General features: G+C 37.4%; 1 protein-coding gene across 2 annotated transcripts in view; it reads left to right on the top strand.

Moving 5' to 3' along the window:
• LOC122822861 (corticotropin-releasing factor receptor 1) overlaps window positions 1-26650 on the top strand; it is an 83939-nt gene that overhangs the window by 7084 nt on the left and 50205 nt on the right. The window contains exons 2-4 of one of the 2 annotated variants that reach the window (XM_044101861.1): window positions 6881-6962; window positions 9928-9987; window positions 10354-10479. In XM_044101861.1, the coding sequence (XP_043957796.1) occupies window positions 6881-6962; window positions 9928-9987; window positions 10354-10479 (268 nt within the window). Of the gene's footprint in view, window positions 1-6880; window positions 6963-9927; window positions 9988-10353; window positions 10480-23579; window positions 25500-26650 lie in introns of those variants that run through there. The other variant, XM_044101862.1, reaches the window with a different exon arrangement.

Raw genomic sequence — 26650 nt, 5'->3', positions numbered from 1 at the left:
TGAATATATCTGCCTAAAACAAAAAAATATGTATTTTGATGCTTAAACTCTGATCAAAATTTAAATATTTCATTTTCAGCAGTCAATGAAATTAACTGGAGCTCATTTTACGAAATGTCCCACTTTAGCTCAGTTGTTGTATGCTGCTTTATAGAATGAATAATTATTAGAAATGCTATTCTTTTATGAAAAACATCTTGTCTAAATACATGTCAGATATGTATTATAAACAGCAATGCACATATATATATGTGAACATGTGCATGACACAATATTGAACATGTTAGATGTTACATGTTAGATTTATATTTATAAAATAGTAATAAAAAATTTTTTAGTACTTTTATTGGTAAAACATTTGCCTTAAACAAGTTGCTTTTATTTACTTCAGTTCCACAGCTCTATAATTCTATAATAAAAGGTATTTATTTCTAACAAGAAGAAACTGCTCAGGTGTCACCCACTTTACCCAATGTGATATATTAATATTTAGATTTTAAAATGATTTAAGTTCATGCACATGAATGTGTCTAAAGGAACAATAAATGCATAAAGGAAAGCAGAAGAAGAATAAAATATGTTCTATGGTGCAACAGTTTGAATTGTAACGCAAACTGGTGAAAGAAAAGACCATCAAGCACAGAGAAAACATTCCTCTTCGTACTTCTGTTCTGTCTGTAATCAGCAGGGAAGGGCAACAGTGGAATGAGCATTGAATCTTGCTGATGTACCACACCTATGACCTGCAGCTATTATATCAGCAGCTTGTTCATGCAGAGGTTAACAAATGTCTGACTGACTCGTTCTACAACACTTCCAGGTCACAGGATGCTTCGTGAAAACAATAAACAGGCGCACACATATCTAAGCTCCAATCTCTGGCTTTCTTACAGATCTAGACCAAGTGCAGTAAATAAGTCAAATGGAATTAGTCATCATGACGCCAAACATGGCATCTAAGAGACTCCTGCGCACATGACCGCTCACCTAGACTCTGGAAATGATCAAAACCGAAACGAGCCAATGCAGAGAAAAAAATGGGGAAAAAATGATCACTTAATGAGCTCAAAGTATGCACCAAATGAGGCACAAAATGCTTGTAATAGAAAAGGTTTGGATCAACAGCTCCTCTGGACTACAAAATGTTTTAATGCTGGGCCTCAGGCAGCTTTTGGAGTGTTTTAACTTACTCACTTGGGGAAGGTTTTTTCCTCCTCTTCGCTCCACTGCTTTTTCATAAAATCCTCATATGGCAGAAACATGCAGAAACAAGACTGCTGCATGAGAGTCACCAAATAGACTGCTGTAGCTCTACCTCTTTCTGCTTTTTGTTCTTTTTACTTTGTTTTTATTGTTGTATTGCAAACACAGTGTACATATTCTTGTAATTTGCAAAATCCCACTATATTTTAGTATAATAAACATATTTGATAAGAAAACTAATTTGATTTCCAGAATGCAACTCAGACTGATTCTTTTTTTCTTTTTAATCAACAGACAAAATTACATTCCAAGAGGAAAGCAGCACATTGTTATGAGGGAGTTGTGTTTGCTGTTATCCTATTCTGAAATTGAAGCCCTGCAGTTTTACAAGTGAAATCCAAGTCCTTCTTAATCAGCCTTGTAATAGTTGTCAGATTCTCCTTTCAGTATTCACCATAATTGAAGTCGGCACTGGACGTCATTCAGATCATTCAGACACCTTTAAGAGGCCGTGCTTCTGCATGCCGTGCAGACTGAGGCATGGCACTGTCCTGTTTAAATAGCTGTCCTGTATTTCCCTCCGGGGTAAAAAAGAGTAGATGCTTCTGCAACAATGGTATCTTCAAAAATATGCGGGTCAGCCATCCACTGGACTTTGATGCCAACCCAGATAGTGGCTTTAACACATTTCCCTCATCACAAGGAGGATTTTTGTCTTTTATCTTCCACTTGCTGGACTTGATACCTATTCTCCAAATTATGAAACCATTGTGTAAGGTCCATCCCAGACGAGCTCACGTCCAGAGAACTCAACTGTGTTTCTGAGCAGACTTCCCGTCAGTTTCAGGTTACATTTCTCAATTCAGCAGCCAACTGTGCTGAGTGACAATAGTTTTCCAAGGTTCTCCTAAGCCCATATTGCTAAATTGGTCACAGTAGGCAGGTGGTTTTTCATGCAGTGAGCATGAAGAAAGAACAAATAAATCAGCATACTAAAAAGGCTTTTGTGTAAGATTTATTGAGATGTTTGCTAGATGTTTTGGACACGTTAGGCTTTTTCAAACTACTAAATTATTTTGTACTCGCCCTCCTTTAAATGCTTAAATTTCTTTTCAAACTATACACAAGAGCACATCTGTTCAGAAGTTTAAAAACAGGCCTAAGACTATCTGAGCTGTTGAAAGTCAACTAGCATTTTTTGTGGTTTCACGGATACAAAATATTGATAAGTTTGCATAGACTATATTGTTTTAGTTGATATTCTCCAGAAGGAAAAAATGGTTGCAATACCAAATAATACTTCAGGACACCAAGATTTATTTCTGAAAGACTAAGACCTTTCTTCAGTGGAACCAATGGGCTGAGCCAAACTCCTAAAAAATGTTTTACACTTAGTGATTTATGGCCAAGATTCACACAAACCATGCACAATAGTGTATTTGCACTCTTGGTCTTATCTGTTTGGCTCATGTATTTTGGACATCATTAGCTATTGATTGTGCACATTTTTGACCGTCCTTACACTCAACCTCTCAGCATCAGCTGACCTTGCTCTGGACTTCCGCTTCACATGTTTTCATGGTACTAGGCTGGAATTTGCTGATAATAGGTTTGCACTCAGGACCACTTAAGCTGAGATTGAGGTCAACACCAAGACTTCTTGTTTTTAAACTACCAAAGTTACAAAACATTGTTGGTTACGTTTAAGTTTAATCAGGAGTACTGTTGAAGCAATCTGCATGACTTGTACCACATGAATTAATACTGACGTAGCTATGGAAGTGATTATACAATCTGAATTAAATGGTTTAGAAGGGTAAAAAAAATTAATTTGGCAATGTAATATATGTAGGTTAATGTTTAAATCTAAGAAACCTAATTTACTATTATGGTTAAAGTTAATATCAGTCGATCTAGACAGTATCAATGGAGATTTTAAAAAGTTGGAAGGTAAAGATCGTCTGGATTCCTGTTCAGACTGGATGAAATAAGACATATAAGAAAATAAAGCTGCTGGTGACGGCATGCCACCCAGAAATAGCTGCAGGATTGGTTGCCACAGCAAAATACATTTTAGATTAACTGTAGATAGCACGGCGGACTTCGGTGCTGTCATCTCAAGAAACCCATCAGCCATAAATGGACCCCATTTTGGAATCAGTTCATCAGTTAGATGAACATTTCAGCCAGTTTCTTGAAGGGAAATGTCTCCCCTTTCTTCTCCTCTTGAATCAGGCAATGCGTATTTTGGCGAGGGGCCAGCTTCTCAGCTGGGGTCACGACTGGCCCGGATTGTCCTCATCCAAATTTTTTTTAAATTTTGTCCTCTTCTTATTTTCGTTAAAAGGACATTCATTTCTCCAGGGCTTATTAAGCAAGACCTAAGTAGAAGAAAAGCTTGTTTTTGTATTTTAACCAGCTCTTGGTGGTACTGGACCTGAATCTAAAGAGATTAAACGAATCCAGTAAGAGGTTTACATCCTCCTTTAATAGGAAAAATGCCAAACTACATTGGGGCTCTTAATTAAGCAATTCAGTTTTTCTTTTTCTGAAGTGAAGGGATTATACAGCAAACAATACCAACAATTGCTAAAAATAGGAATTGCTTCCTTTGGGTCATTGTAGGTTTTCCTTAAAGTTTAAATTGTACAGAGAAGCTCAAATTTATACTAACACCCTCACTAATAGTTGGCTAAAAGCCATTTAGCAAGTTGTGCTTCAATCACTTGCTCTTTGTAGTCATTGATGAGTTCCTGGCATCATTTTAGGTTGTGACAACTCTCCTTGGAAGAATTAGTAGAGATAATTTAATTAGGTTTCCTGACTGAATCTCACTTTATGTGTAAGACACAAGTTTTCAAGAGAAAAGTTTGGAAGCAGTGGTGAGGGTCACTCCAGGTCTTCTCCATCCTATTTTCTGACACTAAAATGAATAAAAATAGTCAAGAACAAATCAAATAAAAACATCTAGAATGCTGGTGCGTTTTCAAAGAAAGATGAGTGTGCAATAAAACGCATTCCTCATTGCAGGTTAAGCCAGATGGTTAGAGCTCTTCATTTTACCAAATGGAAAGTGACATTGTGGGTGGACAAAGCATTTGCTGCTTGCACAGTGAGCTGTATGGAGGGGTTGAGATTTTTTTTTCCATTACCATCTGTAAAAAACATTTTTTTTCTTCTTTTTAGTTTACTTCCATTTCCTTTTGTTGGAAATCAGCCAAACAGTGCTGGTGCCAAAGTTTTTGTTGGAACAGCAAACGTAGTCTGAATATAAAGTAAATTCTGAAAATGACTTAAAGTTTTATGGTACTTCCCCATATTTTACCCTTGAGTCTGAGAAAAGTTAAATTTCTTTTTTTTTTTTTTTCCATAGCTGCAATCCTCTTTCAGAAGTTTTTAAATGTTTTTAATTATGTTGATGTTCAGCTTTTGTTAGTGTTTTATTTGTTGCTCCGATGTAATTTTATTACTACCCCCTTGTTGTCTACAGTATGCTGAAAATAACTGAAAATGATTCTGTTCATACTTCTCACAATGGGATTTGGCTGCATGTCTTCATACACACACGTACGCATGCGCCCCCACACACGCAAACCCCCCCCCACACACAAGTGCACCTGTTCAAGTAATTATTAACCACAAAACTGCTATTAAGGTTGAAAATGGTCAAATCAAGTTGCCTTTTCCTTCTGAGAGAGGCACAAATACGAGGTTCTTCTTGCAGTCTTGTGTTGTTTATGTTCCTGTTTTCACTGGTTGTTATTGTTGTTGTTTTGAAGTGTCTGTGCTGCACGCTTCTGATACCTATCTGGATTCACGGAGCGTGAAAGCAGGCGCAGCAATCTGTTGTGAACTCTGCTCTGAAATCTGGGGCACTTCAGCATTTTTCCATAATGTGACCCGATAAACCTTTTGGTATTTCACGCCATTGAGATTGTCTGTTATAAACACAACCCTGATCAAAGGACGGCACATTTAAATACAATTATCTGATTAATTGTGAGCAAATTAAAGTTCTAGTTTACCACCATTTTCTACTTTAAGAAATGTTTTGAATGATAAATTATTAACGGGAATGTTTTATTCAAGGAGGAAGTGGAACCTGGGCTCTATAAGGTAATTGTAGCCGACCGGTTGTGTTCAGGAAACTGTTGGACAGTTGTAAGCTGTAGCTTAGTTTGGCATTTGATAGAGAGAGAAAAGAAAGCCAAACTGATGACTGTCTTATTTTGTGCTATAAAGCATCACCGACATGAGCTGCATGTGTGCTGGCTGTGAATCAGTGGTTTCCAGATGTCTCCAGTGCGACACACAACACGATGCCCCCTCTTATTGTGTCGCCAGGCTTCCTGGTTTGAACTGTTTCCAGCTCGGCCCCCTGTCCAAAGCAAAGGAAACCCATTTAGGATCAAAGAGTGTAGATGCAATATTAATCCAAACAGCAGATTCCTCTTTGGTATCATTCAGTAAAACCACAAATACAGAATCTGTTGTTTCCCATCCCTCTGTGTGAAAGAGGAGGGCTGTTTATCTCATGCTGCTGTCTTGGTGGAAACACAACTCTGACACATGAGACATGGCTGACAGAGGATGCTGCAGTATTATAATTATGTGCATTCTTTTAATGTTTTTCTCTGCAGATGCAAAATAACCTGATGCCAAAATTATGCACAAACAGAATAAGCTTTGAATTAACGACTACAACCTGTGGAAGATTTTTTTTTTCCGTTTCTAGAATTAGAATGTTAAATGTTAGGAGTGATTCCAAAAAAATGTCTTCTATTGTTTTTTAATTAAGCTAAATATTGGTAAGGTGATAAGGAAAAAGTGTTCAGATTTAAAAGATAATATGAAAGAAATGGAAGAATCCATTTGTTATGTATATCTGCTCTTCCTCTGAGGGTGGTGGGAGGTTGGTGCCTTTCTCCAGTAGTTATCTGGTGAGAAGTGGTTAGCATACTGGACAGATCCTAGTTCCTCACAGGGCAACACAGAGACACACAACCATGCATTCACACACACGTACCTGATGCAGTATAGAACGACCAAACACCCTAAAGGACACAAGGAACCCACAAAGAACCCCTACAAGCACAGGGAGAACATGCAAACTCCATGGAGAAAGACACCAGGCTGGGATTTGATCCCAGGACCTCCTTGCTGGAAAGCAACAGTGCTACCAACTGCAACCATGGAGACAAACAAAAGGCAGTTCTGTAAATAGTTTTTGTTTTTATGGGGGTTTTTTTTGTTTGTTTTAAAGGATTAAATTGAAAGTGTGAAAAAGACAAGATTATTTCTACACCTCCGTAGCAACTAATAAAACCATAATAACCAAAACAAATGTCTTTATTGTCATAACCAAAGTCACGCCCCTTGTGTTTTTGCTGTCCATGAGGTATTTCACCATAATCCATAGCTCCATCCACAAATTTTCAATCAGATTGACGTCAGAACATGATAAAAAGAGTAATAACAATAGTACAGTTATAAAGGGGAAGCAGGAGGATCTTTTATTTCTTTTAAGGGTCCTAAAGGTCGTTGGGTTTGATTTAGTTTAATCTTATTTCCTGTCAAGAAATTAAAAATTCATTGCGCTGGTCAGAGAGAAGACATGTTCATATTTGATTCTGTGATTAAGCCTGACCTCTATCGCTCTCCTCTTCACTGTCTGCAGGTGTTTGCCGTTGTGAGCCTCCTCCCCTCCGTCTCCTTTGCAGATTTGACATGTGAAGCTCTGCTGGCAGGGAATGTCTCACGTAAGTCAAAGACGAGCATTAACTCAACGCTTATTACAACACTGCAGTCTGGGGTTTTTTTTGTGTTTTTTTTACAAGGAGCTATTTCCCAGAGCTGTCAGACCTGAGTGTTTGAGCTGCTTGGCTGTTAGCACACTTGTGGGATTAAATTGATTTTCAGTCTTTTCTTTTTCATGTCCATAACCTCTAAATGCCAAAACCTCATCTTCAGTCTCAACTTTGTCCTCTTGAATATTGGCAAAATGTCTTTTTATATTATTTAATTTCCTTGTAGAGCTCGCAAGTAAACGCAGACTGAGGAAAAGCAGGAAATATAACGATTTTTTTTTTTTTTTTTCAAAACAAAGATGCCCCAGGTTGTTCCAACTGGATTCATAATAAGTCTTTGTTTTTCATAAGGATGGTCTGGTGTAAAATTCAAACCATATGATGACCTTGAGGAAAAATACCACAGTCTGTTCTTCTAAATGTTAATTTTATTTCAAATCAGAAATGCAAATATTACCACTGCTGCTAAAGAGTATCTTGCTATCATATTAAGTAGCACCAATTTATTTGTCAGTGATCGATATTTGGCAGGGGAAATATGTGAATTTTTTTTTTTTTAATCGACACACTAGTTTTATTTCAAATACATGAAAAAGATTCTTTTGGCTGCAAAAATGCTATACCACTATATTTGTGTGGTTACTTTTAAAGAAAGAAATGCCTTTTATGTCCTTTAATGTGCTTTGTTATGTAGGTGCTAAAATGTTCCATTCATGGCCAGACGATGCATGATGAACAAGTAGATAATTCCTGCAAACTAAATGCCAGGATGGTTGTTTATCGGTGCCTTTCCTCAACGACCCATTTTCTGATCCAACACCCACATTGGCAGGATTACAGGGACATCCAATCCTCCAAATTAAACCACACAATGCATCCCACTGTGCAGCAGAATGATGCTGAGACACGATGGCGTAGCTCTCATATAGCCCTAAATATCTCCACTTAAAAATAGACTAAGCTGTTGAATGACTTGCGTATCCAATTTATTTATATTGCCGTATAATGTCACGCACAGCTGAAGTCCATGTATGATGCTTCAATAACTTCAGACAACAATGTTCAGACAGTAGTTCTGCGCTATTAATTTCTTGACCTATACCATTAGTTTCACAGCCTTTTACTTTTCAGTAGTGTTAAGCTTGTTGCACACGATAATCATATTTGTTGTCATGTCATCATTGAAGACGGGTATATACAAACGCGTGACAGAAAAAAAGCAAACGATGTAGCAATGCAAAATACACAGAGGCCACACTTGGGAATATCAGTGATGCAAAACACTCCGTCTTTAACATTGGTTCATTTAGTGAAGATTTATAGTCCAATTTAATTAATGAGGAGGAGGAATTCTGGAGAAAGGTTGTCTGAAAGACCAATAGTTGTCTTGGAGACAAAACAAAGTGGCACCCTTTAGTGGACTTTAAAAGCTCTCCATTAAGCCCGGTGGTGTAAGTAGAAAGCCATCCAGTGGTTGTGTAAGTGTAACTTTTTTCGCATAACTAGTTGTTATCGTACAGGTGAAGGTTTAACTTTCCCACACCAGGTACGCCTCGAAATGTTAAAAAACATTTCCACTTTTTTACCACTTAAGCTATATACTGCAACTCCGTTTTAAGGCAGTTCTTTTCAGGTTGGCCCTAAAAATGAACTTCAAGCTAATGTGTGTGATGGATGGAAGGAAAGCTAAAATACAGAGATCACAGATGGACTCTGTTTTCTCATTTATTTGGCTCAGACACAGAGAAAATAAAGATCCAGCTGCAGCTAACTTTTGGGGCAAAACATTTGGAGAGAAGTTAGTAATTTTCCTGCAGTCTGCAGAAACCATTAGGTGTTTAGCATCAGACAATACAGGAGAAGTAAAATCTGTAAGAGAAAGCATTTTCTTACTTGACAAACATTATGCTCACAAACAATAATCAAGGTCACCTCAAAGGTCTACTTGTCTGTTGACTCCCATGTATGGCTAGCAGATTTAGCTGAGGCATAAATAGCATTGTGCTTTCATTCTTTAGTTCTGGATTCCTTGTTTTAAATCTAACATTCCATTTGTTTTAAAAATCTGGGGCAAAATGTATTTTCAACAGAGAGAAATTAGTGTTTCCTTCTCAGAAACACTTCGTAGCAAACAGACTCCCTCCAACCTTTTCTGTGGCCAGTAAGTGACTACATATCTAATTGAAAATGTATTTTTTTAATCAATGTTTCTATGAGTGTATCTTCAAGATGATGCCTATAAATAAAAGTCTTTGTCTTCCAGATATGGAAGTTGTATGTGTTTTTTTTATTTATTTAAAATACTCTTTCTATGTGTGAAAATAATGTACTCTTAGAAATGGTGGAAAAACAGATGGGAGTTTTTCATATTTTATCTTTTTTAGATTTTCTAGCATTTCATGTTTGTTTAACAGATTCCAATGAAAAATGTAATAATACGTTGTCTCTTAGAGAGTTTTTATGTTTTCTGTCATATTAGTACTTTTGAAATTGTAAAGTCGTGTTTCAGGAAACAACTTGTTTTGTTTTTGTCTATGTTTAGGAGATTTTTTTCCATGTTTTTCGCACCATATATGTGTGAAAACACTGGTTACAGGAAAAGGTGATGAAAGCTCAATATTGAGTGCCACCTTTTGCCCCAAGGGAGGATCCCTTATTTCCGGATTCTTTTTATCCAAATCCTGTGGAGTTATTGCAGAAATAATGGGCTGACCTTCAGGGCACGTCTAGATTCATATTTGCAGGTAGCGTCCTGGAATTGCTCCAGGAAAGGTCCGTCACCGATGTTTACCGCTGCCCTTTATTCCTTATCATCTCTGGCTGTTAAGAAAAATCTAATAAGATTTTTCTAACCTTGAATAAAATGTGTAAATGAAGAGTGGGTTTGCTGATGAAGCTGTTTCCCTTTGGATTGCAGTGCAGTCCCTGGTCGCCTCCTGGAACCAAACTCTGAGCAACACCACAAGCCAGTGGAGCGGTGAGTCGGACACGTTACACCCCTCAGATGTGCTAAACCGATTCCCCACGAAGTCACTACAAAGCAGAGTCACTGTGGAATACCACACAGGGGAGCCGAGTTAGACACAAACCAAGATTATTAAAACTAACATCAAAGACGGGAGCAGAGCTGGAAATAGATCGGGCACCGGAGACGATGTTCTCAGCTCAGCGAAACAAAGCACAGGAGTAATCATTAAAACCTGTGCACACACAAGCAGGATATTCAGCTCCACAGCTTATTTCCAACACTACTGCTGCATTGTCAGAGTTTCGTGATGTCTATTTGTAGTGGGAAATGAATGCACAACTGCTGCGGCCTTTCTTTCCCCCCCTCATCTTTCAGGCTCGGGAATCTACTGCAAAACCTCCATCGATGGCATTGGCACCTGCTGGCCCAGGAGCAGCGCTGGCCAGATGGTGTCCCGGCCCTGCCCCAAGATGTTTTACGGTGTCAGATACAACACCACCAGTAAGTCCTGGCTGTCACATCCTGCCAGTAAAAATCAGGCACAGCAGATTAAATCCAAGATTTACAGTGCTGTGGAAAAGGTTTGTACCCCCTTACAAATGTTTCATTTTGTTGCACTTAAATCTTTCAGATGATGAAACTAAATTTAATGTCAGGCAAACATCCAAGTAAATCCAAAATACAGTTTTGGAACTATGATTTTATTCACTGAGGAAAATAAGCTATTCAAACCAACTGTATATACCTACATAAAAGTCAAAGGCCCATTAACCTCATAATTGATTATGTTGGTAAATATTGTCATCAAAGCCTTGTGAAAACTGCCACTACTACTTTTACATCACTATGATCTACTGTTCATGCAGAGTGGTTTTTATTTAGTCATATTGGATTTCTTTTTTTTTTTTCTTCTTTTTTTTTAGCATGAACTGCCTGTATAAAATTACCCTACAACATTTAATATAAATTTAAAAGTCCAGACTTTGACTATGCCTCTTGAAAACCCTCAGTCAGAAGTGGACTTCTTTGGCTCATTGTCCTTCTGTGTAATTCAAAAGTGTTTTAGTTTAAGGTCATATGAATACTGTATATTCTTATTCAGGATTTTCTAGTTCTGACTCATAGTTCTATCAATAACTCCAAGTCATCCAGAGACTAAAGCATTCCCAGACGATCATCACACTACCACCATGTTTTACTGTCTGTATGATGTTTACTTTACTGTGCTCAACTGGAGTCCCAAAGACTTGGTACTGGCTTTGTAACATCTGCTGACCGATAGATGACAATTTGTTCGTTTCTCATCTGTTCTTAGACTTACTCACTTCTTACTGTTATACAAATTCTGTTTAGGTGATTTCTTGAACCTGCTGCCCTGGTTGTGGTTTGTGAAGTTTCACCTGGAAAATATCCCAGTTGAGCCATGATTTAATATGGTTAATGTCTTATTGGGGCCTGCCCATAGCAATGCATAAGGAGAGCAGTGACTGACTTGCAAAGCAAGTCAGTCACTGCCTCCATGCATTGCATGGCAGGCACCTATTGTTCTACACCCAATAGAATGTTTCTTTATTCTTAACTTATTCATCCGCCTACCGGAATGCGGCTCGTACGCTCTTGAGCCCACCCACAAAAGTGGTATCAAAACGTCGGCTCGATCCCGGAGGTGTTCTATTATTTTGGGGGGTTTTTGGAGTTACCTTGGCGACTTAAAAATCAAAACACGACCCCAAAATCACTAACGAGCTCACCAGGTGCAAGTCTCGTCGTCAAGGGGACGAGGCAACCAGTAAATCCTGAAAATACCCTATTTTTGAGGATTTTCTGTGTAAATCATAACTTCATGTAGAAACGCCATTCAAACTTCATTTTGTAGATACGTCCGTGATCTCTTTTAAAGTGAAGACAGCACGTCAATATGTATTATGGTTTGTCCACAACTTCTTTCTAAGCGACCCAAAGTTTTTGATTTTTGGAAAAATCAGAGTGTGAAGGCCGCTCCTCTAGAGTGAGAGTCAGAGTGAAATTTTGACCCCAAATCATTTTTTAACTCGCCCTCACGCTCACAAATATTGCATGATTGGTATCAAACTTGGTCATGACATTGATACGCGTGCCTGCTCCGGTCAAATGTTTAAAAATTATCTAGGTGCTTCAGAGCAAAGTCATGCGCCAGGGTAGCAGACAGATCTCACTGATTCACTTCCATGTATTTCTGAAAAATTTCAGACTTTGGCACACACTTTTTTTATCTCATCGCTGTTAATACTGTGAGTGAGGTAGAGATATGAATCACAGGACTATGTGAGACGACAAATAGCCCTCTCATATGCTTCAAACGGTTTTCGAATATGTATTACGGTTCCCGAACAGGAAACAGTTGTTTGCAATGCTTTTTTTAGTCAAACTGGCTGGCTCAAACAGAGAATTGTCTCCCCCTGGATGTCTCACTCACAGCTGGAAGAGAGGATTATTTACCATGGCAACGGAACCCAGAGCAGGGAGAGCTGCTTAGGACTACAAATACGCATCACTGTAGTTCTAACTAGTAGTTCAGTTAAAACAGAGGAGGACTGAGCTGGCCTTTAGAACTACTTGCTGCTATGGGCTGTATATAACTCATTTAACCCTGTCACTGTTACACATGGGATGAGTCTAGCCCTTTGAAATGAAGCTTACTGAAAATTTCAAAATAAAAGGCCTTGAAAATTTTTACATCAGGTCATTGCTTTTTTCTGATTTAATCCAATGACTGTTACACATGGGATGACTTTGACCCTTTCAAATGAAGCTTAAAAATTTCAAAATAAAAGCCTTGGGAATTTTTACATCATGTAATTGCTCATTTTTGCTTGACGTGATTGGTTTATCCAAAGCACTCTTAGACACTGGATTAGTGTGGGCATTTAATATGAAGCTTACTGCAAATTTCAAAATAAAAGCCTCAATATGCCCTTAAGCATATCATGATATCATTCTGCATTATCTGTTTATCGAGCTTAGGGAACTGCGTTGCACAGCAAGGCAGTTCATTAGCAAATAAGCTATTTTCTATTTTTCAGACTTATTAGCCATGTTTAGTATACTTAATGGAGTAAGTAAATTACAGTAAACATTCTAATGATACCCCACATGCTACTGAAAGTATTTATGCTTACATTAGCATATTTGCTCATTTTAGCTAATACACTTGCTTTATCATACTGAATATTGCATGTCCAGCTTACTTAACATTCTTGTGATTCTCCACATGCTATTGATTACATTGCAGCTTTCTTTAGCATTGATGCTAGATTCTTAGCATCAGAATGCTGGATCCAATCCGACGGGCACACTTTGGCAGGCCCCAGTTAAATTTCTTCAGGAATTTTCTAGTTTTATTATTATTATTGTGGAGCAGCTTAGGTTGGATAACATTTTTTTTTTCCCATTAATGACTGACATCATAATTTAAGAACTGCATTGTGTTTTTACTTCACTGATCTTTCTCTATTAAAATGTGTTTGTGGGTCTGAAACACTTAAGTGTGACAAGGAAGTAAAACCACAAGAAATTTGCAAATTTCACAGCACTATAAATCGGCCTCTCAAACACCCAGTTTCTTCTCTCCACTTTTACCCTATGGGCAAATCCTGTTTTTGTTTGCACAAATTACCATGAGCTTATAAATTAGTGAGAAGACATGTGAAATTTTAAAAAGATAAAGGGGAAATAAATCATGGATGCAGAAGTTATTACAGCTGGAAATGCTCTGAGAAGATCAAATCAACATGACTGAAAAAGTACAAAAGGAAAACCAACTGTGGAAAAGTGTTTCTGTCAGCCCTAAATGGTGAAAAGAGGAAAAGGCCGTATCTTAAAATCGGAGCTGAATTACTGACGTCTGAAGCATTTAAGCCTGATAAGTCTCTGAGGTCTCTTCAGTCGTTTGTGTTTGTTATTGTGTCAATAGAAAGAAAATCAAGTTAGGAATAAAAAATTTAATTATTCCTCTTCTATTTATAGCCAAAGTTCTTCTGAAGAAATCACATTAGTTTGTTGCAGATAAACCATGGGCAGTTTATTTCATTATTGTGTTTTTATATGAGATTTGAGGTTTGCTGCAGAATATGCAGTTAAAGTTTAATAATTTACCACATTTTTTTTATGGTTTTCAGTAAAATCTATATCAACCAATTTAAAATTCTACTGCCGAGTAGTCTAATTTACATTTATTTTTAGCGCTTCTGGGGCTGAAATTTTTTTTTCAACATGCTTGTGAAAATGTTTAAACTAACAGTAGCTACTATGCTGCATTAACTTTGCAAATTTAATTCGATACTGTCTGAGGAAAAATCTCTTCTCAAAATTAATAATTCAGATATACATTTATCAGCTGTCGCAAGCTTTTTTATTATTATTATTATTGCTCAACAGATTTTGACATAGTCAGTTCATTAGTATTGCTTTAAAAGTCTTTTCTTAGATGGATTTGTAGACATTTATATAATGTCTATATAGTTTTGTTCCTTTCTCTTTGATTACTAATATCCTTCCCCCTTCATTCGTTTCTTCTTTCAGTCCTAGTTCAGCCTCTCTGTATTTATTTATCATTCATATTGCCTAAGTCTGCCTGTTTGCCTTCTCTCCCAGCTGCACCATGTTTCTAATCAGCCACCTGCCTCTTGTCAGCGCTCACACTCTTCAGTATTTAAGCTCCTGGATATTCATTGTTTATTGCTGGAATCTTTCTCTACTCCGTTGTCTGTCACCCAGTTCATTTGCGTCCTGTGTTTCAAAACGCTGCATTTGTTCTAGTCTACTAAAATATTTACCACAGTTCTGCCCTGAATTTGATCCTTGTTTTTTCTTTGTTGTTGTTTTTTTTAAAAGGTGATAAAAGCCTTTCATTTCTGGGACTTTCCTATTCTGTTTGCACTTGCATATAATTGTCTGAACAGAAGAAAGTGGCTTTCCATTGGAGTCTGGAAATTGTACCCAAGGATAACATCAGACTTGTGGACATCAATAATACTCGCATGTCTTGACTGACTTAATCGTCTATTTATTTGCTTCTTCTTTGAGATGACAAATAAGTGCAGCCTATATGTTTAAATGACTTGCTGTTTAGTGGGAACGTACAAGCAATGTTGGCGTCTTTTAGCTTAGTTTTGTCTTTTCCACTTTCTGAAGGACATTCACATTCCTACTCCACTTTTAGACTTTTGGAAAAAGTCCAAAAGTGACTTTTTCTACATTTTTTTCTTTGAAAACCACGGCCAGCTGTGGTGTAAAACTAAGCTGTGAGGGTGCAAAGGGTGAAGGAAAATCAGAGAAGTTGAATTTCATGTGGATAAACAATGACTTTATGGCATCTGTGCTGCTCTGAAGTTGGAAAAAGCTGCAGAGTTTGGAAGCAACAAAGATATAAAATATTTCCGTTATATGATAGGAAAAGTAGAAAAACGTGCAACATAATTGTTTTGTATATCCAGACAGAAAAAAATAAACATAACAAACCAAGACTTTCCTGGTGCTAGATTTTGTGAAAGGAAAGTGCACGACATTTTGTTCTTGTTTATTTAAAGAAATGAGCAGAAAAACTGATTTCTAAAGTTAAAATGTGGATCAAGAAGAAGCAGCCAAGTGCATCTGCTCAAATGCACTTGGTTTACTGATGATCTGGATGGGTGAGCAACTCCATAAAAGCAGAAGTTCAGTTTGTGTGGAGAAAAATACAACAGCTTTAACACACCACCATACATCACCCTTAAGCCATGTTCAAATATCTCTATTCCAAGACTTTTCACATTTGTACAGTTAGTTTATTTTTTCTTAAAATAAAATAATAATGATAATAATAATAATAATAATAATAATAATAATAATAATAATAATAATAATAATAATAATAATGATAATAATCTCTCTGTGTGATTTGATAGCTGTGAGTGTTGCTCTGGGATAATAGCGTGTTTTATTAGAATTTTAAAGCCACACTTGTTCAAAGTCATAAATCAACTAGAATGTCACTCAAAGTATAAGTTATTCGAGATGCAAAATCAGCTGCAAACCAGAATCAGCAGATTTTAATTTTGCCCAGCATGTCCAGCAATTGGCAATTTTTAATACCCAATATTCTCCTTATTAATGTTTAGTAGAGAGGTATCATTCAAGGATCTGGTTAATCCAGATGTTCTGTTTAAAATACCTGATCTCATCATTGGAGCCTGGAAAAAAAATGTTTTTATCTCAACATCCCTTGTTTGTGGTCCATCGAGACCTCAGAGGAGAGCGTTTCTGTGCAAACTCTCAGAAATCTGTGTGTGCTCGACGTCCGCAGGGAATTTCCCTCACCTGATTCTGGCTAGCAAAAGCCTTACTTGTTTTCTGTTAGACTGATACTCTGTCCCAGGTGGGCCCAAAAGACTAGTCCCGTCTTTTTACTTCCAAGCCTATACAGCAGAACTTTTTTTTTTCTTCCTCAGAGTAATCCAGGCCAAATTTAACAGCTATACAAGCTTTACGAGTGACTGATGTTTCCAATCAGACATGATTTGTAGTCTGTTGTTCTCGAGCTGTGTAATTACGGAAGAGAGAAGTTGAACGCTTAACTCATTTTCTTCTTTTTAGCTAGAAGGAAATCTGATTAATAACAGAGTTTCCAAGAGTCTAGTGAAGTCTGAATAACCATTGTGACCTACTTTGTTAGATAAGTGAACTTAGCTTAGCTAAGCATGAAGTCAGACATTTACTTTTTTTGTTCATCTTAGAGGCATTTTTCATGAATTACGTACCCTTGTAAGTTTATGGTTTATATTTACAATCAGCAAATATGCATAAATATAATTATTTGAAGAAAAAAAAGCACAAATTCTGTGACTCATGATGTATGACAGGAAGGAAACATCTTGAGTCTTGATCTCCTAAACTTGTTTTTAAGCTTATACAAATCTTTGTGTCTGTTTCTGTGGCTTCAGCTCGACTCAAATGAGGACTTGAGCAGAAAATTGTGAACTTTTTAATGAAGTAAACTATTAGAGAATTTTGCACTGAACAGAAAAACAAACATATAAACTGATAATGATGCACACTGGATTTTATTTCATCCGTATTACCAGCTCAGTGCGATGGGCTTTTTTTTTTTTTTTTATTGAGCTCTGATTCACTTTTTGTTTTCAGTAAACAGTTTTAAAATCTCTCCACGCATAGAGTAACATTTCTATGCATGAAAGAAATGAGCTGAATAAGAGCTGAATAAGTAATTCAGCTCTTTGGCGTTTCAATCAATAAACTCTGTGAAAAACAAAGTATGTTTTACTCAGCAAAATAAGCAATTTTATTGGCAGAATCTGTGTTATTGTTTCTTTTTTATTGCACCTATGACAGGGTAAGATATAAGCAAACTGCACTATACTGGACATCTACATTTAATTCTTTTCATCCTCTCCTCACAAATCTGTATGTTTACCTTGTAAGTTGAGAGGTTGCTTACTTTAACATGCTGGTGCTCCTGTTCAGTAAACTTTGTCAGAGTTTTACCATGAGAAAGAGGGAACATTTGTCGCGTCAAGAATATTCTGTTATTCTTGAGAAAGGTCTATCAAAGACTTTTCTCAAGGTCTTTGACAGAAACCTTAAAAACTTTGCTTTATGAGTGTGCTCTCCACGTTTTTATTTTGTTGACATCTTTGAGTATTGGAAGTTTGAGTAAGTTTATATAAACTTATTTTTGCATAGCATAAGTCTCTGTTTAAAACATTTCATGGCCAAACTCCCTATAACCATATACAATGGCTGAAAAGTGTTCATTCAGTTACATAAAAAGGTATAAAGGTTATATTACAAGTAATGAACTTTTAATAATGTGATATATTCTTTACATAGTTATTAAATGTGGCCTTAGTCTTTCCTTTGTTGCTGTTGAGAAAACTGTCTTGGAGTCATAGTGAAGTCATAAGAAAAAGATTATATGCATAATATGATATAAAGTTTTCAGCTGCTGAAGAAATATAAAACGACAAATCAGAATTACACAGAGAGAAAGAACACATTTTTTTAATTTAAAAAAAATTAGCAAGAAGTCTGAAAACAATAAACCCATTTTGTTTTATCTAAGTTTTAATTCATATTTTCAGGATTATTTGCACTGGGAAAAAAAACTTCCTTCAAACAGGGGGGGTTTACTGCTTTTCATCATGTGCAAACAAATTAAAATGTCAATTCTATTCATTTTCTAGCAATGAAAACTTACAATTTGTGTTAGCTCTAACCCCTGTGGGCTTGCTGACAACATTTCTAGCCCACCAAAATGGACTTGGATCAGAACTTGCTCTTTTCTGAGCAAGAGGAAACATAACGCTTCTTTCAAGGCCTAGAAATGTGTTTGTGTAAACCAACAATGAAATCACAGCATCTGCCATTGTCTCGATTCATTGTCAAAATGCTAAATTTATTTTGCATTTGTCCTGTTTTATAGTTTTTAACTATTAAAAACTCTGGGCTATTGTAGTAATAAACGTATTAACAGATGGCTTGCTTAACAACCAGCAGTCTGCCTGTATTTAGGCTCCCGCTGCTCTCTGTCTTAAAGTAAACAAAAAATTAACTAAATGAGATGAAAGCAAACGTTTCTCTGTATTTTGAAAGTCTGAACTTCTGAACCTTGAGAAGCCTCTCCAGAGAGAAAGTGAGCCAGGCTGGAAGTCAATCGCAGATCATCAGTAATTTGACTCTGTGAGGTTTGTTGCACATTCAGGATTAAAGTAATCTTCTCTCGCAAATGACCTAACAGCCCAGAAAAATTGCCCATTGGTTGACTTTAGAAGTAAAGATCAACGGCTGAGAATGTTTCTTTGCTTGAAAGCTGTCCAGTGCGCATGATTTACGGCTCAGTGCTTTAAATACTTAAACTCGTGATAAATTGTAGAGAATTAATAAATGATACCCGCAGCAACTGTAGTGGTTAATTCAGACATCAGTTATGTAGTAAGTTGTAACGGCAGGTAAAAGAAGAACATTTGACAAAACATCTTTTTTTTTTGTTTCTTCTCAAAGTGCTGCTGAAACGCCATCCTGACGACCTTTCTCTTCATTCGCTGACGTTGTGAATGCATTATTTTTTGCCCAAGGTCTCCCGTTCCGTTCCTTTGAGCTGATAGTTGGATTCTTTTAACGTCATGAACACTTAACAAAAGGCTGCAAAACTTTCTCTGAGATTGATGTTATTCAGAAAACACTCAAGAGCGTTCTTTTTAAAAAGGAGCAGATGAGTCAGGGTTTTCAGTGGTGGAGTCATGCAGAAGATTTTAATTTAAATGCTAACCACATCCTCATCAGTCGCAGTTGTATGTTCTGTTTAATAAGATGAAATGGATTTAATGCTCAAATTATGTGGTAAACACTGTGAATTTTAAACTTGATTGATAGGGGTTTTTTTGTGCAGAGTAATTATAAAAATTTGATTATGTTTCAGTTTGATGCATCACAGCTGATGAATTCATATTGATTGGCAGATCTCGGTATCAGGAAATTATCTCTCTCCTGTTGCAACATGCAGTTGATGGGGGGGGAAACGCATAAATGGAAAGATAAGGAGCTGCTATCTTCTTCCATATCTAGTTATGTTAGACAGTTTAACCAAAAATGATCCAAACACCTGTCAGATTTAGACGTAAAGTAACCTTTTAACTTAACCTGCATGTTTTTAATGGACGAGAAAGAGTATAGTCAATAAAATGAAAACGCTCCTGTGAAGAATGGCAGATTCAGATGCTGCACTTTCGCACAGTGATGTGCTATTACATTATACTGCTCAAAATGGAGAGTCTCTCAACACAAGCCTGCAGGATGCAGAAGATTTCAGATTCTGAAGATCCTAGAAAGAAACCTAGTGAGCAGCATGAACGTTATTGACTGACCTGCAAAATCCCATTGAAAGTCTGTGAGACGACCAGAAAACAAAGGCCATTAAACCTTGAATCTTGAAAGCTCTGCATAGCAATGGAAAATTCCCTAAGACACTGCATGTTTAAAAAATGTTGAACCATGTTTATTCACATGGTTCAATTAAACAACACGGCTTCCTCATAGCAGCTGTCACAGTCATCACCTAAGATCAGCAATAATACTTTGTGTCTGAACTCAAGATGAAACATCACGTAATTCTGCAAGTATAATTCAAATGTTATTTTGGAAAAACTAGATCTTTTCCAAAGGTTACTTAAAGTATTTCTATTTGGAGAGTCATTTGTTGTTGGTTAGCTAAACCAAACAAATCAGACTCCAGAACAGGGTCATAATCTTGGCCTCTTGTGTTGCTGATGGTATTTAACACCCAGGAAGTTGTTTTCAATGAAAACAGCCAGAAGCCATGCAGTTACTGTCTGTCTAATGAAAGTAGTTGTTAGTAGCTTGTAATGTTTTCTGGAGGCGTTCTTTGGTGGCAGCATTTTGGAAAGAAACACATTTTTTGCTATCTCAGATATTTTCTTGTATAATACATAGATAATATATAAATATATCTTTCAAAATGGACTTACAGGATCAAATAATTAGCTACATCTGGTTAATCTTCAAGTGCCGTCAAACTTTTAAATAATTTTCCCCTTATTTTGATTCAATGACTTGTAAACTTACTGCAAATAAAAAAGCATAGTCCTGCCTAGAGATACTAATAGCCTGGTGTTTCACAACTGTTTTTTTTTTTTTTTTTTTTTTTTTGGTCATCAGATTTTTTTGCTGCTCTTGTTTATGGAAACAAGAAACTGAAAGTTAAACAAAAATGCTCCATTGTCGTCAAGAGGAGGTGTCTGTTTTGGGATATTCAAAGCTAGTAGAGCTTTAGATAAACTCCTTGTTGGGCTTAAGTAACAGATTGACGTATTTCACTACGGGGTTATGATGACAGATGAATGTGAGGTGGAAATAGTCTTCCTCTGACAGTTTGACGCCCTTTACAAACTGTGTAATTTAAGCTATTGTACCACAACATCATTTATTATGCTCACAAGCTTTTTACTCTTAAAGCTTAACGTTCAGATGTTTACAGCTAAAACATTTTGAGTTATCTTCAAAGAGACACTTGACAGGTTTTGGAAGCTTTAAAATGTGCTGCCTAAAATAAAAGAGAAATGTGCAGGAACCAAAATAGTCACTAAGGAATGCACGCAGGCCGCCTTAACAGGTCTATCTAATTTAATTTCCGTTGCTACTGAGAATCAAGGTTTCTTTGATGCACAAAGGAGCTTTTCTGCAAAAACCTCTCTGTAATATTTAGATGCAAACACAAAACGGTGTTTTGAGGGAAAACTCTTGAAATCATCACACAGTTGAAGTCATAAATTCTCCTAAAATGTTTGTGGGCATGTATGGTCCGACGAAGCTGCAAATGTTCTGGAGAGTTCATGACTGTTTGTTCAGAGCTGAGGGAAAATTCATATCCTGATTGGGCTTAAACTGAAGTGAAGACAGATTTGTTGTACCAAAACATACTTCTGTGTGTCTGTACTCTCACACACAGAAAAAACATGAGCTGTGAAATACAGAAAAGGAGGTTAAAATCTTGCATGCAGAGATCCCAGAACGCCTTCCTTGAATGGCAAATATTTTGGTGCCTTTTTTAGGTCAGAAATAAAACATTTAGGATTAACTCCCAACTATAGTTTATCTTAAATGTTTTTGCCTTCACTGCAGCTGACAAAAAAAAAAATACATGGAAAACATGCATTCATTTCATTCATCATTTATTAAGAGAAATAATTTATCCTCTAGTCCCTTGTAAAACTGTTCCTACCTTCTTCCATGAAGGAAACTTCAGTGTGTTTTAACTGTAAGGCTTTAAATGAAATCATATTAAATTCTTAAAATGGAATTGTTCTTGAGGTTCCCAACAAACCGAAGATAATTGAAGCTTTATTATTATTTTAGTTCTTTTTTGCTTTGGTTACTGTTTCTTATCAACATAAATAGTAATAATTACAGAAAAGGGAAACAATATCTTTTATAACATTGTCTATGAGTTGAACCTTTTTGATGAGGCTTTATGAACGTTTACACCCTGTTTTCACCCACATTGTTAAAACACACCAAAGTATCTAATGAAACATTTATGGTCCATCTGTTGAGCAGTTGTACTTTTCCTCCCTGTAGACCCATGTTGCCGCAGCGTGTAAGTGCAGTGAAATTCACAGCTGGTTTTTGCCTCAAGAATCCCATCTTTCCTTGTCCCCATTCCCAGTTGAGGTCAAAGTAAGTGTTCAGAAACATTTAAAGGTCATTTTTTTCCAAGTTGCATCATAAAATGGGGTGCCAAAGTGACATTAACTCTAAATTTAACATATTGTGGGGGATATGTTTATGCGGCCTGCGGTCTTGCTGTTCTCTACTTTGTGCGCGTTTATGTGTGTCTTCCAACATGTCAGTTTCATATTATTCTATGATTGCCATACACTCCTGGAGTTACATCTGTCTGCAGATACTGATACAGTTTGCTAATAATGGACATAGTTTTGTGTCCATTCCAATGGACCCAGTGTCAGATTGTTAAATCGGTGACAAAAAAATATATATATATTTCTTATGGATTTTTTCTCATTATCTGGATTCTGTTTAACTGAGATCCTTATTTCTACTGTTGAGTCACATTAGTTTCTGAATTACTGCTGGGCGATTGTGCACATTTTAACTTTCCATCAGGTCTTAGTGGTGATCAAGCTGCAGTCTGTACATCACATTTCAACTGTAAGCAGCTTCCACCGCCTGCCGACTGTCCAACTTTGCAGCTTTGTGCTGCAATTTATTGGCCTCTAAGACATAAAAATAACTTCTTTGCTAACTTTTGGGGATTTTATTTTAGCAGATTCTGTGTCAGGATATGACTGGATTTTTACAGGTAGGGGTTTTTAAATATTTATGTCTGCTGCCCATAGAAGCTGCTTGTCAAGGACTTCCTGGATTTAATAGACTCTTAACTTTATTCAATCTGTCAATGATGCCATCCAAGAACGTAGACACACATTGGACCTGATTTTATCCCATGGATAATCTCTTCTTAATCTGGAGACTGACTGTGCTGTCTGTCTGACCATATGGCAATTTTATTTGCTTTAATTTGTCTTTTCCAAGATGTCAAACTGTGTGCTCCTGCTCTACATATCACGCAGTGTCATTCTTTTAACTTTAATACTGCTGCACAGCTCTCTGCTGTCTTTGGAGAAGCGTTCCCTCAACCCTGAGGGTCTTCCAACACGGAGGAGTAACTTTCTCACTTTGCTTGAGTTTGTCCTGGATACTGTTGCTCCCATGAGATTAAAACAGCCAAAGCCCAAATCACTGCCTTTGACTCAAGTTAAAGCTGTCATTTAACTTGAGAGTTAATTTACAACTCTCAAGTCATCAGGAGGAATTGCAGGAGGATCGGAAGGAAAAGACATACTTTGAGTTTCATTTGAAATGCTAAACGAAAGCTGGAGTTATCAGAGAGAGAGAGAGAGAGAGTAACGGCTGCTAAAGCTAATTATTTTTCTGGGATTATGCTAACTTGCACAGCCTTCATGTTCTTTATTACACACCAAATCCAGATTTAAATGTGAATTAACATGTTTCTTCAGAAGCCTCAAGTAGGATATATAAAAAATGTCACAACTTTGTGGAAAAAGTTCAATCTTATCTGATGACTGCCTTCCATTGACCCGTATTGAGCTGTACAGTGGGATAAATATACTGCCTTGTGTGCACGCTATTAAATAAATACATCTCTGAAACACCCAAGTACATTGTCCTTCATGGTTCAAAAATGTCCTGTCCTTTTTGTGAACATTGACATAAAATTGTGCGTGTATGTATTTTTATATAAGCTTTATTTTGCCACAACATGCCCAGTGTCTGCCAGCAAATCGAAAGACAAGCGTGTTTTGCAGTGGAGTGTATCTGGGTCGGAGTCGATGGAGTAGAAAGTGGCATTAGGGCCGTAATGAGTGGCTTCAGGTGAAGACAAGGGCAGATCACTGAGACTTGAGTGGGCTCTTAAAAGCCTGAGTGGAAGTAACTGCTTGCATCAGATCCAGAGGGAGATTATTCCAGAGTTCAGGTCTTGAAGTGCAAAAGTCAACTTCTCTATTCCTCTGAAATACAGTTACAGGAACGGAGCTGAAGCTCTGAAACTCCTTTCAGCCGCAGATCTGATCTTGAGAGACAAATCAAAGATTAAAAACGATGCAATTTGATTTCTTCTATTTGATTTTGAAGGTCACTAGCAACAAGCAACTAGCAACTAAAGCTTATCTCCAGAAACAGATAACTTGAATGAGATTAAAAAAATAAACATTAATTTTGATAACAAACTTGTCCTCATCTTAACCCACAACAGGATATTTGTGGCAGATAAACATGTCCCCACTCCAGTGAGATAAATCTTACCATCCATTGTATGAGAGCTTTAAACAGGCTCCCCATCCTGAATAGCTGTACTTCCATGAATCAGGACTGTGGCACCAGCCTGGAGTTCCAAAATTAGATCCAGATAAATCCTCCGTTTTCTGCAGAGCCAGACAGAAGGAGCACGTCTGTGCAGCTCCCATCCACCGGATCTTTGAAAATTGATCAATCTGAGGGTATTAGAAAACATAACTGATGCCTCAGGGCTTTTTACAAAAACTGTCAAAAAAAAAAAACACAAAGATTTTTAAAGGAACAGGAACTTTTGTTGGAAATAAAATTGCAGTTTATGTTCATTACTGATTTTCAGTTTTTTATTTTAATATATTTTAAGTTTTTTTTTTTTTATGTTTAAGCAAAGTTAAAACTTTTTTTATTATTAAAGATGGAAGGTTTTGAAGATGAAAAGAGATGTGCATGAGTACTTATTTGATTGAAGAAACTCAATGTGTCTCCAATCTGGGATGGAGGGAATGCTCATCTAAAATGAGATAAATGATCAAACTAATAAAACAAATAACTGCATAAAAGAGTTAATGTACACTGGGAAAGACCTTCTTGGTTGACGTAATTTTAGGTAAAAATGCAGCCAAATTGAAGAGAAGCAGAGCGGTGGGAGCATAATGAGTCTGGACTACATGAGAAAACACTATTTATGGATAGAGCTAGAAATGCAGACACTATTAAAGCAATCTGACCTCCGTCTATAGAATCTGATATTTTCGTTACCAAAACATCAGGTGCTCTAGCTGCTACAGAAATGTGAAATAATCTCTGTGACATTATTCTAAAATATCTCCACAGCAGGGGTGCGCAGTTCTCCAGAGACGCAATCCTGCAAGTTTTGGATGCTCCACTTCTCCAACACACCTGAATCAAATCACTGAATTCCATCACCGTTTGGTCATTCAGCTCTGCAGAATCTGGTAACGGGCCTTTCATTTGAGTCAGGTGTGTTGGAGAACTGGCCACAGACATTCCTGCTCTACAAAGTCATACCTTAACCTATCATCTTGTTTATCGGTTACCGCTCTCTGCTAGTGTGTTGCTATGACCCATATGTCATTTGAGCGCCAGATGATGCCATTCGACACATGAACCCATCTGTGAGTTATAGAACGATGTGCTTGACCTGAGCTTCTGCTTGTTGCTGTACCATTCAAATTCTCATGTGTGAACAGTTATATCCCTAATTAACACATTACATTTGCCGCCGAACTTATAATTTTGTTCAATTTAACACAAGCAAGAAGGGGGGGAAAAAAAAAAAGAAAAATCACACATATAATGAGCCAGAGGGAAAAAAAAAAAAAAAAAAAGGCTAAATGTTTTCGTTAACCTTCCTCCTGAGACTCTCTGCCTGGAAAGAAACTTAATTGGAGCAATCAACACATGCTAATCATTACCAACTCCTCAACATATCTGATCCTGATCCTATACTTGAAGCGTGTTGTCAAACATATGCACGGGGGGGATGACAGACATCCAGGGGGCGTTGTCCAGACCGCTCAGCCACAGAGCTCTGACAGGTGCCTGTGGCGCTGCACGCCCGTTCGTGACTCAGCCTGGAACAGCTATCTTTGCCACTGCCCGTCTCGCCCCTCCTGGAAACCCTTGCACCATTTATTGCCAGGCTTGACTTTCCCCTTAATGGTCCCCCAGAGGGAGGCTGGTGGATTTTCATATGTGTGCCTGAAAGTGTTGGAGCAGGTCCCGTTTGTGCTTGCGCGGATGCCCATTTCACTGAGTAGCTGTGAGTCTCCGGGTGTATGCCAGTCAGGATGAAGAGGAGGAAGAAGGGAAGAAGTGGGGAGGGGGGCGGGTGGGTAGCTTTATTTAGAGAAGTGCTGGCGGTCAGCAGAGTGGCTGAGCCCTCGCTCCGGCTCACCATTTCATCCACCAACAATAAATACAATCTATCTTTTTGTTGAGCGAACTGCGGATCAGGGGAGTGTGTGTTAAATAGTTCATGGATGCCAGTGACAGGAGAAGAAGGGTAAATGTAAAGTAGAGTAAAAGCGAGGTGAATGGCTCCTGTTGTTTCTTATTAGGTTCGTGCCGCCAGTGAGACTTGAGAAGTAAATTATTACCTGAAAGTGGAAGGCTCAGACCACTCAGGTGTGTCGCTCTGCAGAAACAAACAGCTGTTAGTCAGAATGCACATCCATCTGGAAAACTGGAATCGGTTCCTGTTTCTGCAGGCAACTTGCAGGTTTTACAGTTCAGTGGAATGGGAACAAGATTTACTTTTGATAAA

The sequence above is a fragment of the Gambusia affinis genome, linkage group LG20, assembly GCF_019740435.1.
Source record: "Gambusia affinis linkage group LG20, SWU_Gaff_1.0, whole genome shotgun sequence".
NCBI lineage: Eukaryota > Metazoa > Chordata > Actinopteri > Cyprinodontiformes > Poeciliidae > Gambusia > Gambusia affinis.
This window is presented reverse-complemented; position numbering and strand designations above follow the sequence as displayed.